This window comes from Trichoplusia ni, chromosome 17, assembly GCF_003590095.1.
Source record: "Trichoplusia ni isolate ovarian cell line Hi5 chromosome 17, tn1, whole genome shotgun sequence".
Lineage (NCBI taxonomy): Eukaryota > Metazoa > Arthropoda > Insecta > Lepidoptera > Noctuidae > Trichoplusia > Trichoplusia ni.
In genome coordinates, this window is record NC_039494.1 from 6,215,868 (window position 1) to 6,233,382 (window position 17,515).

The 17,515-nt window shown below is 35.1% G+C and overlaps 1 protein-coding gene across 1 annotated transcript in view; it reads left to right on the forward strand.

Moving 5' to 3' along the window:
• The window catches only part of LOC113502562 (lachesin-like), an 85,218-nt gene that overhangs the window by 27,261 nt on the left and 40,442 nt on the right, over window positions 1-17,515 (forward strand). Inside the window, exons 3-4 of the mRNA XM_026884175.1 lie at window positions 9,799-9,942; window positions 14,317-14,423. Of these exons, the coding sequence (XP_026739976.1) occupies window positions 9,873-9,942; window positions 14,317-14,423 (177 nt within the window). The 5' untranslated portion in view covers window positions 9,799-9,872. The remainder of the gene's footprint in view (window positions 1-9,798; window positions 9,943-14,316; window positions 14,424-17,515) is intronic.

Below are 17,515 nucleotides of genomic sequence, written 5' to 3' on the forward strand. Positions count from 1 at the left end.
AACAGATAGAAAATTTAACGCAAACAAAACATTAATACAATCGCCGTTTTCAATTCACAACTCAACAACAACAAATTCGGAGGCAAGATACCTTAAAAAAGTTATATTAAACGCTGAACACAGGCCTGGGGTGGATGTAATCCAACCATTATTTCGCTTTTCGACAATTACGCGCGGCTGCAAATAAAGACGTTTGGAGGGCAATATTCGAGGAGGGTGCGAAAAAATTATCATCACCTTATACCGGGGCCTCGCAGATGTGGACTTAGAAGACATTGAAGCTATATAAATGTTGATATGCTTTTTTTATGTGAACACTCTCTGAAAATTATCATTTCATTTTCATCCTGAAAATAATTCTGCAGACAAAGGGACTCGCGCAATTTGTTCAGGAGTATCTGTATAACCCAGTTTACGAACTACAAAGTATGAACACGTAATTCCTCCTCACCGGTAATAGAAAACGGACACTCCTCGGCTCTCAACGATCAATCAAAACCAGGTGTTTATAACGAGAATACTTGTTCACTGAATCTTGTGTCTTCGCGCCTCTCAGAGAACTCAGGCGTCCCTGTGTTACTCAAATAAAAAAGTAAGTGAGAGTAATTTTTTTCTACAAGCTTTACACATAGCGGCAATAAAAAACGCTCCACGGAGCTCGTGCCCGCCTATATTTCATTTTACTCCTCCGCTGGGTGTCTCCCCTGTTTCGGGGTGGCTGTGGGTACTGCCTGTGACACTGGGAATGAAACTTTAAATGCTGCTCGGAAATAATGTGGATTTACGTGCGCCGGTAGGTCCCATGTTTTTGTTCAGCCGAAAGTTTTATTAAATATGTATCAGTCACACTGTCTCTGCTTGAAATAATAATACCGACTTTATATTATTGTTTTGAGACGCAATGAATATGTTAAAAAGTTGAAAACTTTCTTTAATATATTTCCAGACTTTCAGACTGTGTACTGCCAATATGTTTAAAACAGCATAACTAAAAAAGCTACATTGCTATTTTAAGCGATGCCAGTAACAAAGAACTTAAAGGTATTATATGAAACAAAAAAACAATACAACGTAAGTTATACAGATGATACCATTTAAAGTACCAACAATTGCGCTCCAGTTTAAAAACTACAACACACAGTGCGAACGTATAATTATTATCGTACTAAGTACTATTTATTTATTCATTTGTGTTCTACTTTGCAACTATAAAAGTCCCATTAGATTCCAAGGTGCATATTTTACATGAACATCTAAGTTTCTTGCCAAATTAGGATCCCTAAACGATTCCGCCCGATAACTTTGCTGATTCATTGCACGCTTGCACTTTCGTATTAACGAGCGCGGGTATTAGAAAATTAAGTTTAATTTTAGTAAACGAAAGCTATTTCACAAGATTTCGGTGGAAAACAGAGTTGTATTATGAAATTATATACAACAACATAAATGGCTGGTAATACAAACAGACTTTCTAAGTATAATCAAAAAAATTTTACATTTGCACTACAATATTTATTTGCCCTTAAATTGCACTCACAAAAATTGGGTGCCCAATTCTTAGGGAACCCACGTGAAAAGGAATATTACTGAAATAGCTGTACGTTCGGTGAACCTCCCACACTTAACGTTTTATTCAACATATACCGATATAGTGCTAAACCAACACTGTATCTGTTTGGCTTTAAGAAACATTTCTGCTAAATCGTGTTCTACTCGAAGATCATTTTAGATAAAGTGCAGAACAAAAGAACTGTGTTGTGTGCTTATAGATACAATGCACGTTAAAGTATTGCTGCTTCAAGAATCCGCTCCGGCCCCGAGGCATTTGCCACTCGAAGAATGATAATGAAGTTTGACCAGAAAATCAATTTTAAAAGGCAAAACATTTCAACACCCTTCGTTTTTATTTCCCTTCAATCGTGACATCGTTCATAATAAAACTCTCAAACTCATTTGCGGGCCTCTTAATACCGTTACATAAGACGTTGGGAAAATGTTGATAGTCACGCTCCTTATTACCGGGCGAAAGGTTTAACATTTTCAATTTAATCGTATTATACTATAACCCTCGGAAGTATTGGTTCTGACGCAAAAAATGATCGGCGCATCGAAGATTTCCCGATTTAGAATTTTTCAATAGATGCCCATAAAAGAATTTGAGATGATGAAAAATGATCGGCTAATGTGCTCGGGGTCATATTTAATTAAATCCTTATCTTTGAATTATTCGTATTTATCTGTCTAAAGTAAAAATAGAATTATAACGCAAAAGATAATTGAGAGAAGACGAGACATTTTATTTCGCAACTTTCACCAACGCCATCTAGTCTCAAACTAACCAAAGCTCGTATAAGTGCTCGACAACTGATATTGGAACGGAAAGGAATTATGAAATATACTAATATGTTTCTAAATTCCTATATAAATTACGTATTTTAACATAAAACAAATGATCGTGCTCATCACACAGACTTTTGTCCTGGGTGGAAATCGAACCCACGACCTCTGGTATAGCAGGCAGGACCGACAGGCTTGTCAAAATTAAAATGTCGCAGATATTTCTTTAATGACATCCCGGTTTGTTAAATTTATCACCTATGATCTCTTCAAATCTAGACCTCTGTACTGCTCTCTCCGCTAGAGTATTTCGCCTACACATTTCTGCGTATAGTTCACATACATCCCTTCCTCTGTCACTCTACTAACACTGATGCAAATATCCTCTGCTTTGATCATTTCCCGCACGTCCGTATTCCAAACTCGTTTGAATCTCATGAGCCTCTGATGGGCCTTTGTAGGATAATTAAAAAAATAACACTATTAACCTTACTAGACGGTTTCTAAATAGTAATTATTATAAAAAAAAAATACTGTCTACGATTTAACGTGGATGCCGGTTGACATAAAGTAATTCAAATGTTTTCACAAAACTAAGCGTATACAGGTTTTATATATGTTATAGGTTTATCTGTTAAGCTGTGAAATCGTGACAGGCAGGCAAAATTGCTTTAAAGTTTTTTTTTTTTATGACAGAAGGATTTAAGAAGGTTTATTTTTTAAAATGAAAATTGAGCGCATTTTTATGCAACGGGAGTTATCAAAATTTATTTATAAAATATATTTTTTTATAAAAGCAGAATTAGAGTACTATTTACTTGAAATGAAAATAAGGTCATCAAAAACCGAAATTAATTGGACAGATTTCTTTAAGTTGTATTAAAACAAAATTTTCTACTTTTCTTAACACTACCGTATCGCACCTTACTAAAGTTTACGATTAACAGAAGTTAAAAGCAACAGCAACTAAACAGGGAAGGTAAACTAAGGAAAGTTTTAAGCTAATAAACCTAGGAGCAACAATCTAAATCCCATTTCGGGCACGCCAAGGTTCACACGTAAGGCTGAAGATTAATCGCGGCTTGAGGGCGCTCCAGTTAAACCGACTATCACCCTCACACACTCAGCTGATGCTACAGAATTTTACAATAATATGATGCTTGAAATACTAAAACACATCTTTGGAAGAGAAAGTGGGTTTTTGATCAGTGTTGAGACTTTATGTGGGACAACAAAAAAATTATTGAAGATTAAAAACGTGGAGAATGATATGCATGATTTTTATTGTGTTCGGAATTTATTTTTACATCCACATTTTTTAATCGGATAAACAATTTTGATTATGGTTATCATAAATACAGGAGCAGTGACAATGTCAGTCTTTAGATCAAACTAAAAAAGTTTAGTGCTGCCATCTAGTTAAACTTAACCGCACCTAAATGTATATGATACATTTTTACATATCTTATGAATGATCCCTTGTAAAAGATTAAGTAATTAGTGATTTTCCTTTCTTACTTTTATTAGGCTTTGTGCGTGGGATTCTTCTATTTTTATCACTGCTCCTGAAATGAGTAGGATTTCTTTAATTAATTGCTTATTATTTTCATAAGTTCGAAGCTAATCGATTTATTTTGATATTAGACTTCTTATAATAAAGATTAGATACTGCCCACCAGTAACTTGTTACGTGGAATAAAAACGTGTCTCAATACATTTTCAGAACCAAAAACACAATTTTCAATTAAATACTTTTTACTTAACTTTACATTTAAACGTTTGCCAAGAACATCTAGTAGAAAAACGAACGAAAGCTCATAATACATTTAAAACTTCTCGAACACAGAATAGTGAAGAAAAGCACTTAAAACATATTTAACCTAGTTCCATCATCCAAGTAAAGTTACCAAAATAGCTAAATCACAAAATACAGTAACAACAGGGACGCTTTTGGTTCCAGGCTTTTAGCCAGTGAATTTCTACTTTGTCCTCGGTAATAGCGTTGTAGTTGCGCCAACAATTTATTAAACCCATGTTAGATTGCTTGCTCCGGCTTTAAAGAATCGTTATCCGACAAATTGTTGAACTATGAATTGTATTTGGGATATTCTGGAGGACCATCATGTGCAGGTTCAAGTTGTGTATTTGTAATAATAATTAAGCTTTGATTGAGGATAATGGGGAATCATGTTTTTTTATGAATTTAAACTACGTGTTACTGGCTGGATAATAATATTTTTATTGAAATTTATGCCAAGAACCTTCAAGTGGGAAGGAATAAGGAAGTAGCCTGGCAGCGGTCATTAACAGGCTGATATTATTATTACAATCTTATAATGATTTATCTTATAACATTTATTCAAGCATACCCACAGCGAGATAACATTTTATTTGTAGAAATACATACGTTGCCAGAATATACAACATAAAGGATATCAAAGGATAACATTCTAAAAACAAATTAAGCGTATGTTCGAACGTTATTACAAGGTAATGATAGCTTGAGCCTCGGAAGTACAAGATAAACAGGGCTTCCCCAAACAAAACGTACCGACTGGGTTTTTAGCAAAATGAACGACGAATACTTGGGTGAGGGACTGGGCGCTGCCCTACGGCACAACTTAGGGTTACGCGAATTAAATAACTTTATTACGATTATTAGGATGCTTATCAAAGGTCAAATTCAAAGTTTATTACTGTTTTTGTTGTATTCCTTCAGAATAAGAAAATTACTTTGAATACCTATAGCTCGGAGGTATTGTTGTAGTTATATTGTTATACCCTTTCGCCTAACATCCTAAACTCATTACGAAATTCAGAACAAAATTATCCCTATGTTTGTTGTAAATGAACGACTATTTTCTATTTTACGTAACTTGTAAGGACGCCGATGGCTATCGTGTTATTTGGTAATAGTATCAGATGGGAGTATAGGTATAATTTAAATATCACTTAGTTAAGTTTCAATAAACAGTATAAAATTGTCATTAAAAGTTTCCAATAATGCCGTTCTAAACTACAGTATTTTGTCAGGGCTCAATTGTTTGTTATCGTTTGACCAAAACTAAGCCATGATAGTCACAAATTGTGTTAAATTAGTCAAACATTACTAAAATAATATCACACCATAATACGCACAGAGAGTTGGCAAAATTATTTTGACCTCATTATTTCCGTTCTCTAACGACTTCTCCAATACAATTATAACATGTAACATTTTGTATTTAGATTGTTTCTGCATGCTAGGCATATCTATTTGCATATTTTACATCTTCATTTAAATTTAAATAGTTGTAAATTTTACTACTGTAGTCTTTCTCATGTGGGATGAGTAGGTACAGAATCTGAGTTTATGTTGGTAAATAAAATCATCTAACAAATTCCTGAAAACCTTAACCTGCTTGAAGTACTCATAAAAAATCGGAATAAAAGTGTCAAGTGTCAGCCCTGCATAAAGTTGGGAGCGACAGCGTCGTAAAGATGAATCACAACCAGACGATGTCCGCCCGCAGCGGTTTGCGACGACCCTACAATCGATCGCGTTTCAATTCACAATTCTATTACAAAAGCGCCACCGATTGATTTCCAACGAACAAAACAAGTATTGGATACGAAAATTTGCGATAATATTGACGGGCAAAACATTTTTATCGGTGATAATGGTACGGTAGTGGGATATTTATACAGGGTATTAGCCGATCAGGGGCCGCATTAACCGCTGTTATTTTTTCATTATACGGGCCTTTGGGGGCTTTTTATCAGTAATATTTGCTTGTAATGGAGCAATGATGATGTCCGTCAGTAAGCGACGAGGATTCCGCAATAAATAACGGGAAAGTAATGATGTATTGTTGGCGTCTCGCCGGTTTATACAACTTTTGGGAGCCGACCAAATTTGTACGACTTTATTTAGATGTTGCTTTGAGTTGCGGGTTACTTTTATTCGAAATTTAAATATAGGAATAGATTGGTACTGCTTGATAATCTATTTGTATAAATACGTATTGTTTATATTTGACGGCGTGCTGTATTTATTCATGTTAAAAAAACTTATTCGAATTGCATATCAATAAGTAATTTATTTGTTTCGGCTCCAGTTAAAAATAGATCGTCGAAACTGTTCAATAACAGAGCTTACTATTTTATTAATCAAATCAAATACATTAATTACCCTTAAGAGTTCAAAATTATCATTATAATCAATAATTATATTTTAATTATACATGTATAATATGCAAGATGACCAATAATCATAACGAAAATTTCGATGTGTAAATTGCAGTTCGCAAATAATGAAAAACAATTCATAATTACATAGACTTAGTGACAAGTAAATGCCCTTTACAATGATGATGACAATCCGGTGTCAAATAAAGATTATTCTGCATAATACTCAAAGAACAAAGAAGCTCTTTTATAGAATTAAAATCAAAATGTTAAAGGTTTAAAAAATGTAACGTGGCAACGGAATGGAGGAGCGACAGTAGAATTTTTAGTCAATTTCTCGTTTGACACAATTGAATTTGATCGCGGGATAAATCAAGTTTCTGGGCACGAGCGCCACTGACTTCCGTTGGAGCCGACGGCTGTGGTCGAAGCAATGACAGTCTATAATGGAGCTTGAATCTACGAACAAGAAGAACTATTTCTATATTTGGTTAGCTGCATGTATTGTCGAGTTTCGTTACTATCTCTTATCTATTTTGGAATGGATCAGTTTGCTTCGGATATTGTACTCTATTTCATATATCACTGCTTTTACTAAAAAATAACGTCGACTTTTGATTGCCTATAAATGATTCTCTAAATAATCTCTCGCAATCACTTTTATTTTTGGCAAATTACCTACTCATTTTAATTAACGTAAGTTTCAAATTAATCTGGACCTCAAAAGCATAATCAGTTTCTTTGAAATCTTTATCAGCAGAAAAAAGTGACCAGTAAGATTAAAAATTTTCTTTCAAACATCATACCATAAAGTTTCATCAATTGGAGAATTGATTCACTTTTCTGATAGAGTCGCTCATCTTTCTTAACTTGAGTCGTTCGGAGAGCCTTTGTCTCGGGCGCTGAGTCGCGACCTCAGATGACTCGTTTGTGGCTACTTAACGAGTCGCCTGCTCAATTCTAACTTCATTTGTGCCCTAATGCAAATCGAGCGACGGCTTAACAGAATATTTTGTCGCTCCACTGTCTCTTGTTTTGCTCTGTTTATGTTTTGCAAATGTTATCAAGTTGTGTTCGAATGACGGATTGGATGAAATGGGAATATGATTGATTCGTACACTTTTTCGGAGTGAATTGTCATTTTTAAGAAATGTTTTTTTCTTCTTCATTTAGTCCGCGCTCTTGGTTTTGGTATAATTAAAAAGATGATGATGAAAGATGATTTATTTAATATTTGCAACTCAAATTATTAGAGAAATTATAGTTTTTAACCTAGTCACGGTTATATTAGTAACACATAAGAGAAAAAAAGAATCTTAAAGAAAAAAGACACCAGATTAGATCTAAACCACAAATGAAAACAGAACCAAGCGCAGTGATTTTAAATACTGATGAACTAGCCGCCACTCCTCAACCATATCGATTAAGCCGACTCGGCTGACAGATTTAGATCCAAATGTCGGCTTAGTTTGCCACTGTTATAGTGCTAAACAATCACGATCGTATTCCCCAAAGAGGTAGACAAAGGTGAACTGAATACACGGCGAGGTATTCAATAACACTCAATACAAGCTACTCGTGCCATTTATCATACACGATTTCATTCTTGGTAAGAATTAATTATTGGTTATCTCTGAATTACTTCCAGGTACTCAGAACTTAGCAAATGGAAATAAGAATTAAGTCAATTGTTTTTGACAGAATTGTACATTAAGACGAAAAAGAAACTTAAATTATTTTTATAATTCTTTTACTTTACTTGACTTTACGTCAATACAAGTAATTTCTAGCTTTTTGCTGTCATAGAGAGTACTTTTTTGAGTGTTTTTCGAAAAAAATACCTATGGATCGTAAATATATTTTTCCATCCTAATACCTTATCTCGTAAAATTCAAGTCAACAAAGAACAGTATAAAATATGTTTATTGCTTATTTCCTCCTTCCTTAACAGCATGACGATAATACCCTAGTCATGAATAACAGGCCAGCCGTTAATACTCAATTAATATATAACCTATAATCTAAGGGATTACCCTGGTTTAGTACATTTAACCAAATAACACCAGAAACCCCGAAATACGATAATGCTTCGAAATCGTTATCATTTTATTGTTAATTTATTCACAATACGTGATAAACATTAAATACAGTGGCATGTGATTAATTGCCGGGCAACCCCATTCGTTTATCAATTTATATCAGTATTGACATTGCAAAACTTATTGGTTGTAATGATAACAGCGTTTTGTTAAATGCGAGGAAATAGGCTGGCAAAATTAATGAAATTACTAATGTTTAAGTATATGGGTACATATAAGTAGTTGATGGTTTGTTTTACTTTGAATGGAAGTTTCAAATTCATGGGACTTAATTTTTGAAACACTCTAAAATTAAACCAGTAGTTAGGTAAATTGCCCTTCGCCCTGAAGGGTACAGGTGTACCGGTGCACTCACGTTTCATTAATCGAGGCACATACGACAAAAACCTTGCCATTTATCGGGTACAATTTCCAAACCAAAATACGCGCGAAAATAACAATTTTCGAACACGATGCCAACAGGGCGGGGATGCGGAGTTATTTTCGGAGTGTTCACATTTTCCACCCCACCATAGCATTGTTTCAAGAATTTCCAAAATATTTTCTACTGTTTCTGTATGCTTGCCGGTTCCGTATTGTACCCCATCGTTTCCCGCGGGTATCGTAAGGGGGTGCAAACGGATTACATCTAGGGGACGGTCGTATTTGTCTAGTATCCGACCAGGGTGAATATAATATTACGTGGAAAACTATGGTTATATTTATACGTAGCTTTAATTTTGCGGCATGAATGATTAATGCTAACCTAAAATATTGTTTTAGTTCATTTCTTTGTTGAATTTTCCTTTTTATTTTTGAATTTGCTCTTCTTATCTTTTTAGTTTTCTAATCATGCATCAAAACCGAATTGTTAAGACAAAATTGGGTAGAATATCCCCGACTAATCTTTTTATAGATAAGGCAGAACATGTTCTGACACAAAAAGATAAAAAGTCTCTGGCTGACCTGGGATATTCCAATTTTGTGCATAGGAACCATTACCGTTTTCGGGGAAATGTCGGTATGAAAATTTCTGTCAGTGACGGACAATTCACGTAACGACCATAGAGGAATAATACCGTATTGATAAAACAGCCAATTAAGAAGGAAAACCAAAAATTTATTTCGGGACGTTAAACAGCAATGGAAAACTTCTATAGAGATTTCTTATACGCATGCTTATTTTCAAAAGCTTAAAAGGTCTTTGTTTTTATAGATGGTGACAAGAAACTGCGAGCGTGGGAAAGGCACATGAGGTTGTATTGTCGCGCGATGCGAACGTGACGCACCATGACCCGCCGCGGACCCTGGAGGAGCTTCGCAATCAGCGTCATACAGATCATCACCATTATATGCCAAGGTAAGCATACTACCAACCTCTTTTTAAAATTTCGATGTTTTCATATTTTTATAGACCGCACTGGTTCAGTAGGACACATTGTCTATTTTACCTTGTGTTAAATGGAAAGATGAAGTGCTGTGCTGTGGAGTCTTTTGTGTCGATTTTTCTGGAAGAGGTAAACTTTTATTACTTTTCGTTAACTTTTTTTTAATAGGACAACACGATGTTGAATCATAATCAGAATGTTTAGTATGAAAAAAAAAGAATATAAAAATTAATAACAACGAACTAAATTGTATTTACTGTTTATACATATTATACAACAGCAATATAAATTACCAATATCCAGAAGCATCCAAGTTTCATCATTTAAGTTATACCTGCTCAGATGCATTATGTAAATTTCAACTCACCGACATACAAGTCAATATACAACTGCTGCCTTAAATCACAGACTTGATTAATTGGGTTATTTATCGTAATTTTATATTTCGCTATCGGTTTACCAATATTTATTTTATTATAAAGTCTATTTATTAAGGAAAGGAAGTCTTTATTTTCCGAAACGCTGCGTTTTTTGTGGATCTCGGTTCAGTGGCTTCGAGTCGTAAAATAGTGATTTCAAATAAAAATAAAATTGCTTTTAGAGAAAACATTATTTACGTTCATCTTACCGCGTGAATGTAAAATAAAAGGAAACCCTCCATGTTGACTTATTCCTCTGTTCTATTAGTTCAGACTGTTGGTGAAGTTTCATTTCTTTCTTGTTTCCGTTGTAATGTTATTCACTTTTAAACTCATTGGTCTCAAAAGGAAATTAATATCTATAGAACATAAAAAACTCGAAGGCATACAAACGAATTCCACACATAAACCTTAACACATTTAAATGTGATGAGAATCAGGAACGCGGACGTTAACAGGCCACCTAACTAAGTTTTCCGAAATTACACGCGAACTTTTCGAATAAAACGCGACACAAAGGGAGTGAGCCCTTAATGAAGACAATATTTTGAGGGACTCTCAACTCGAGTAATTAAATCTCGCGGCTCATATCTCCGAGGAGTATAACTAGGGGTATAGACAGAGTAATTGGTTATTAAATTAGTCGTGGTGTCGATCAATTTGTGTTTCCACGTAATTTTAGTTTGGGTCTGGATGTGAGAGACGTGAATTTAAAATGATGTTAATCAACGAGATTGCTGTGCTATTTGAAGTTATGGAATGGGTTGAAATATTTGGTCAGTATTATAAGCAAATATTATAGTAATATAATATGAGTAAATGAATACTTAAAATGAGTAACACCAAAACGGATTTCTTGAAAAAACTAACCTTCGAGTAAGAAACGATACAATTCTTCCAAATATCAGAGACAAAATAAACCAAAGTGTCGCTGACGTGATCGTATAAAAACCAAATGCCGTTAAACAGGAGTGAGTAGACAACATCATTTGCAATAAGATATAAAGCGGCAAACTCCAAAAGGCATCCGCGCAACATGTTTATACAACGCGTCAGGCGTACACTCAATTTAGCGATGTAAATTTATAAATGCCAAGACACGCAGATGCTGGGCTCGCTTGCGTAAACAAGTTGAAAAATGTCACACTCAAGAAACAATATTACTTTTCTTTCAAACGAGCTCTGAATAAAATATAAAATTCATAGCTATTCCAAATTACGAATTGTTCTAAGAAGAATTTGAAAATTATTTTATTGCATTCTCAAAATGTATTTTAACTGATGACAGATACTATCGCTTTAACTCTTGCCTACGATTTAGAGTCGTTTTGATTTAAAAGACAATGATGAATTTTATATTTAAAAAATACGTTTGGAACCAAATTCCCGAGAAAACCATTCAAATAAATGGCTATTTTAAATACTTGTAAATATTCAGTAGCTTTGAGCACCGATCAGCCGACAAAGAAACAAAGAAATACTGTAAGAAGAATAAGTATTCAAATGATCCGTGTATGTGTGAGTGTGTGTCTGTGTGTTGAACAAAATTAAAGTTAATCAGCGAACGGTGCTCGGAGAGAGCAAAATGCTGTTTTATTTGTTTTACGGGTAATAAAGTTATAAACCTGTCACCTGAACAGTGCTGCACGGAGTCTTAAAAGTGTTATGAAATATTAAGTGACTTCAAAAGGATTATGAGACAAATATTTCGAGTAGAAATGGTTTTGATTAACATATTAATAAAAGTGGCAATATTTATAGGTGTAAATTTGGTGTATTCGACATGAATTAAGTATGTATATTCATACTTAAGTCTTGTTTTATCAAGAAAGTTATAATAAAAATAGTAGCAAGCGAATGTATTAGTTTCCATAACAAAATAGGAGTATCTGAGAAAACAGAACAAGATATTTAGAGGTGTACAGTTACACGCCCACGTCCCGTCGAACCAAGATTAGACTTATGTACTTTAATACAAAGAGGTTTCTATCAAAAGAATCATGAAGATCAATGAGGCATCTGTCTCAGCTCTCAAAGACTCCAAATGTATAAACGTTGAAGAGTATAACATTTCATCTTCCTGCTATTAATACGTAAATAAGAACAGGCCCTATTCTAAGAAAGTAATCATACCATCGGCAAGCGAAATAATCTAACGACTGATGTACAAAAATGTTCTATTGATAAAAAATTACCGTTGTTTGCTCGAAGAAAATGTTGGTACATTTAGAGAGCCGTACATTTTTCCCTCGAATGATATAAACAGCGGAGTTTGTAACGTACTTTTAATTACCATACTCGGCGAAGTCTGAGTCATTAGGCTGTGTGTACAACGGCGCGGTGATTCCCAGTTATGAATCTTAAACAAACTCGTCTGTTTTTGCTTTCTGTTTAACATGACGCGAACTCGGTTCCCTTTCTGTATTTTATCTTGCGGATAATGAAGGTGTGGAAGTTAATGTAAATTGTCGGAAAGTAAACATTAGCGCAGTTTATAAGGGTCGTTCAGGTATTCACTGATGTAATAAAGTCAACTTTAATCCTTATCGAACAGGCAGTTATCCCGTATTATCCTTATAAACGTCGAACAAGATCCCATTGGAGCCTTTCATGCATGCTTAATATTTTAATCGAAGGGAAACGATCGGTTTTCGTTATTTTATTATCATTGACTGTAAATGTGTACTTTAAATTGATTGAATTTTTTCACGTATAATATGTTTAAATACTTATTATCTTTGAATTTAGATAAAACGATATGCAAAAGAATCAAGTCATATAGTATGATAGTTCGATATTCAGCGTATTGAACCGTACCTACGTGACCTCTCCGAGCCCGCAGTAAATAATAGTATTGGTATTTTTACAAAAATACCCAAATTTTTTGTTCCATTTAGAATACAGTTTGTTTGTAAAACAATATTTTCATTTACACAAGGTTTTGCATGAGAATAGTTATCTTGGTAGAATAGTCTATTTTAATATACTATTATGATACAGCGGAAAATGATTTTCAGCCTAATCACGTGGTAAAAAAATGAATCTTACTGAATTCTATATCTATACTATAGTACAAAGAAGAGCACAGTTCAAAGATTTTAATTCTGTTAGAGGCTAACTACGACAAACTTCAAGTAAAGGCGGTTTCAATAATCCTATTTGTAAATTGTTCTCGATCAGTGTGCCCCTAGCCGAGGTCTCGTACCCTTTACAGTCTCAACGCTATCACCGCCTGATCCAACCGAGGGGAGTCCACCAAAGTTGCGTAATAAACAATATTTTGCTTGTCATAACGAGCCGACAGCGCCTCCTAACTTTGCGGTTGATTAAAAATATCAATCTAAGCGCTTTTACATTCAACTCCACTCAAATTTGCTTTTATTTATCAGAGTTGTACTTTTTATTTGGAGTTTTTGAGATGTGAGGTTTTCATGTCTTGTTTCGTTTGTATGTTTAGAGTTTATCTACGACCTTGTGTCGGTTTAAGAAAATTTTCAAGTTTGAACATAGTTAGAAATTTTTAAGAGTGGAAAAGAACCATGAGTAAAAAACTTGCAAAAAATACATTGAGTCGAATATCTCAGAAATAAGCGTTATTGTTTTAGAAACAGAAATAAAGTACCTACTGAAATAGACGGGGAAATGAAAGCATTTTTTCAGTTTTCAAGTTTCGTGCTTTTATCCTGTCTCTTACTTATGTTCACAGTCTGTGGGCAAGTAATAATAAAAAATATAAAAAAATGACTTTTAAATAATTAGGCCTATGGATAACGCTTTTTTTATTTAAAATACTCCGTTTTCCAGGCACTTTTAAAATATTATTTCTAAACGGCAAGAAATCCAAGTCACTGTTTCAAAAATAAATTTTACAGTAGCTTAAGCGTTTTCTTCAGTGATTTCAGGCTTAATAGTGCTTCTTGTTTCCAGTTCTGACGGAGGAGCCTCGCTTCGCGGAGCCTATCCCCAACGTGACGGTGGCGCTCGGCAGGGATGCCAGCTTGCCCTGCGTCGTCGAACACCTCGGCACGTATAAGGTAAGGACACCTATTAATTGTTAGACGTCGTTTTAACGGCTGCACGGATAGCTGAGTGGTTGAGGTCACCACACCAAACCCACTGTGCGCGGCGTGTCGCTGGTTCGATCCCCGCGTAGCACAAACATTTGTGTGATCCACGAATACTTGTGCTAAGTCTGGGTGTCTTTCTGTATGTGAATAAGCAGCTGTACGTGTGGACGTCACCTTCACAAGTGACGATCTAAAGTTTAAATACATTTCTTTTTCCTCTATTCCGTTTCATTTAAACAGCATGACACTCAAGGGTGACTTGTAAAAGTTATTGGATATCGGATCTTTGTGTTGTCTTGTGTACAAGAAGCTTAATACTATAACAATACCACAACCTTCGTAACTTGTCGTCAAATGAACTGAAAGTATTTAAAATCTTAATCACCACTCGAGTACAGATCCGTCGGCATTCAGCCTTGAAGTGAATGAAATATGATGTAATTATTCCATCTCGAACAACCTCGGTTCTATATTATACTCACACCAGCTATTATTAAGCCAATTTTGTAATTCAGCGAATTAATTCCGTAAATGTTTCATACTTCAATAACTATACCTGATCGAATTTCATCATTGTGAAGACCAGAGGATCCTTTTGATTAAATGATTTTACCAAAAATTTAATGTTGTGTAGTCCGAATTTATTCGTTGAGGTTTATATCAAGTGGAAAATATTGCCTGAATATAGGATTGAATAGTGAGTTTTGAAATTGCATGTTACTCAGTAATCAACTATTATCCCTACTAATATTATAAATGCGAAAGTAGCTCTGTCTGTCTGTCTATTACGCTTTCACGACTAAACCACTGAACTGATTTTAATGAAATTTGCTACAGAGATAGAGTTGACCTTGAGAAAGAACATAGGATGGTTTTTATCCCGGACTTTTGACGAGTTCTCTTGAAAACGCGATATAACCGACCTCGATGCATGCGAAGCCGCGGCCGAAAAGCTAGTTATAAATAAAAAAAGCGAAAGTTTGTTTGTATGGATGTTTCTCCCTCTTTTACGCAAAAACACTAAACGGATTCAGACGAACCTTGGTACACGATTTTTTTTTTTAATAAATAAATGCGGACAACATCACATACATTGCTCTGAACCCAAAGTAAGTTGCTAAAGCACTTGTGTTATGGAATTCAGATACAACGAAGGTACCACAAACACCCAGACCCGAGACAATGTAGAAATGTGAACTTTTATATTGACCCGACCGGGGATCGAACCCGGGACCTCAGAGCTAGCGACACCTTGAAACTGGTGTGTACACCACTCGACCACGGAGGTCGTATTTATAACATGATTAGCACAGAATAGTTTTTATCCCGATTTTATGTTCCCGTAGGATCATTTTCGATTTTTAGCGAGCGGGTCCGCGGACAACAGCTATTATCATATAAATAAAAAGTGTAGGTAATGGTTGCATTAAATGTTATTTTTTAATCCGATTGTTAAAATGTATGTACATAAATAAATGGATTTGATTTATTTGGGAATCTATTAGATTTTAAATGAAGCGAGTATTTTTTTCATGTCATCGCGCATACTTGACTGTTTGTCATCGCATATTAAACACATAAATCTCTGTAGGACAAAAACTCTTATCACTTGTGCAACTAAGATTTGTTTTACTCTTAGAACTAATATCTGACAATCAAAAGCAACATTTTTTCTGAAAACAAAACTTGCCTCTGATTTTCTAATTGTTGTACAAGAAGAGGTTATAGGAGTAAATTAAACAAGTATGATCCAATAGAGTTGAATAAGGTGCAGTTTGCCTTAAACTCAGGACAGGTCTTCAAAAATCAAGGGTTCATAAGAATTATTTAATTAAGTCATAATATCTGTACGGGCCCTTACAATGTTTTCCTCGTTTCCCGAGCCATGGAGCATTAATCATCGTAATTAATCGTATAATTTACCGTCTTTACACATTTTATTAAACAGATAGGTCTAGAGTTGCCGGCGCTCCCCTACCCAAGGCCCTGTCTCCTCTACTAATAATTATGCTATAATAAATATCGCTGAACGAATTAATGCAGTAATTTCAGCCTGTATTTCAGTCGGGCCACGGTTATTCATTAAGTTTTACGTCATAGCTGGTACAAAGGTAGCGTACTATGTAGATACAATAGAGTTAGGCTTGTTGCTCGTAGTTTGTTTTATCAATAACTATATGATTTATCTTTTCTTCAAGGCAAGGGGATGCAAGGCATAATTATATAATTTTGAGCCCAAACCTTTTAACTGTAGAGCAGAAGTAACTCATCCTTCTTTCACAATTTTTTCCTCTTTTGACTCGATTCGTGAAAATACACACAACTCACTTATAATTGAACAATTAAAAGCTCGCTAAAAAAATATTTAAAGCACTCATGCAGATCGTTTGTAAATTATCCTATTAGATTAGCACACAGAACTCCATTACCTACATTGTTTTAAAATCATATTCAAAAACTTTGAAATCATAAAGCGGTTTGCAGCGCGCCTAACGCCAACATTTGCTCCGAACCAATTAACTTATTCATGAATGGCTTGGATGAGCGCGGCGCAACATTTAGATATAATGTACGTTCCGAGCATTTCACTAATTATCGCGCACGACACTGCTTTTGGTCGCCGGTCACCTCAGCCCTATAAAGTCACGGGAATTTTTATCGATTATCATCGTCAGCCTAGCCTTTTCCCAACTATGTTGGGGTCGGCTTCCATTCTAACCAGATTCAGCTAAGTACCAGTGTTTCACAAAGAGCGGCTGCCTCTCAGACCTCCTCAAACCGGTTACCTGGGCAACACGATCCCCCTTAGTTAGACTGGTTGTCAGGCTTTCTACCTTCTAACTACCTGTAACGACTGTCAAAGATGTATGAATAACAGCCGGGACCCACAATTCAACGTGTCTTCCGAAACACAGAGGAACTCATTATGATAAAGACGGTCTTCCATCTACGGATCAACTGTAGCTGAGCCACGAGCTCCTCTTTTTTTTTCTCCTCATCTTCGATTATATTTGTGTTAATACCGGTATGCCTTCATGTTTGCGTGCCCAACAGGGTAA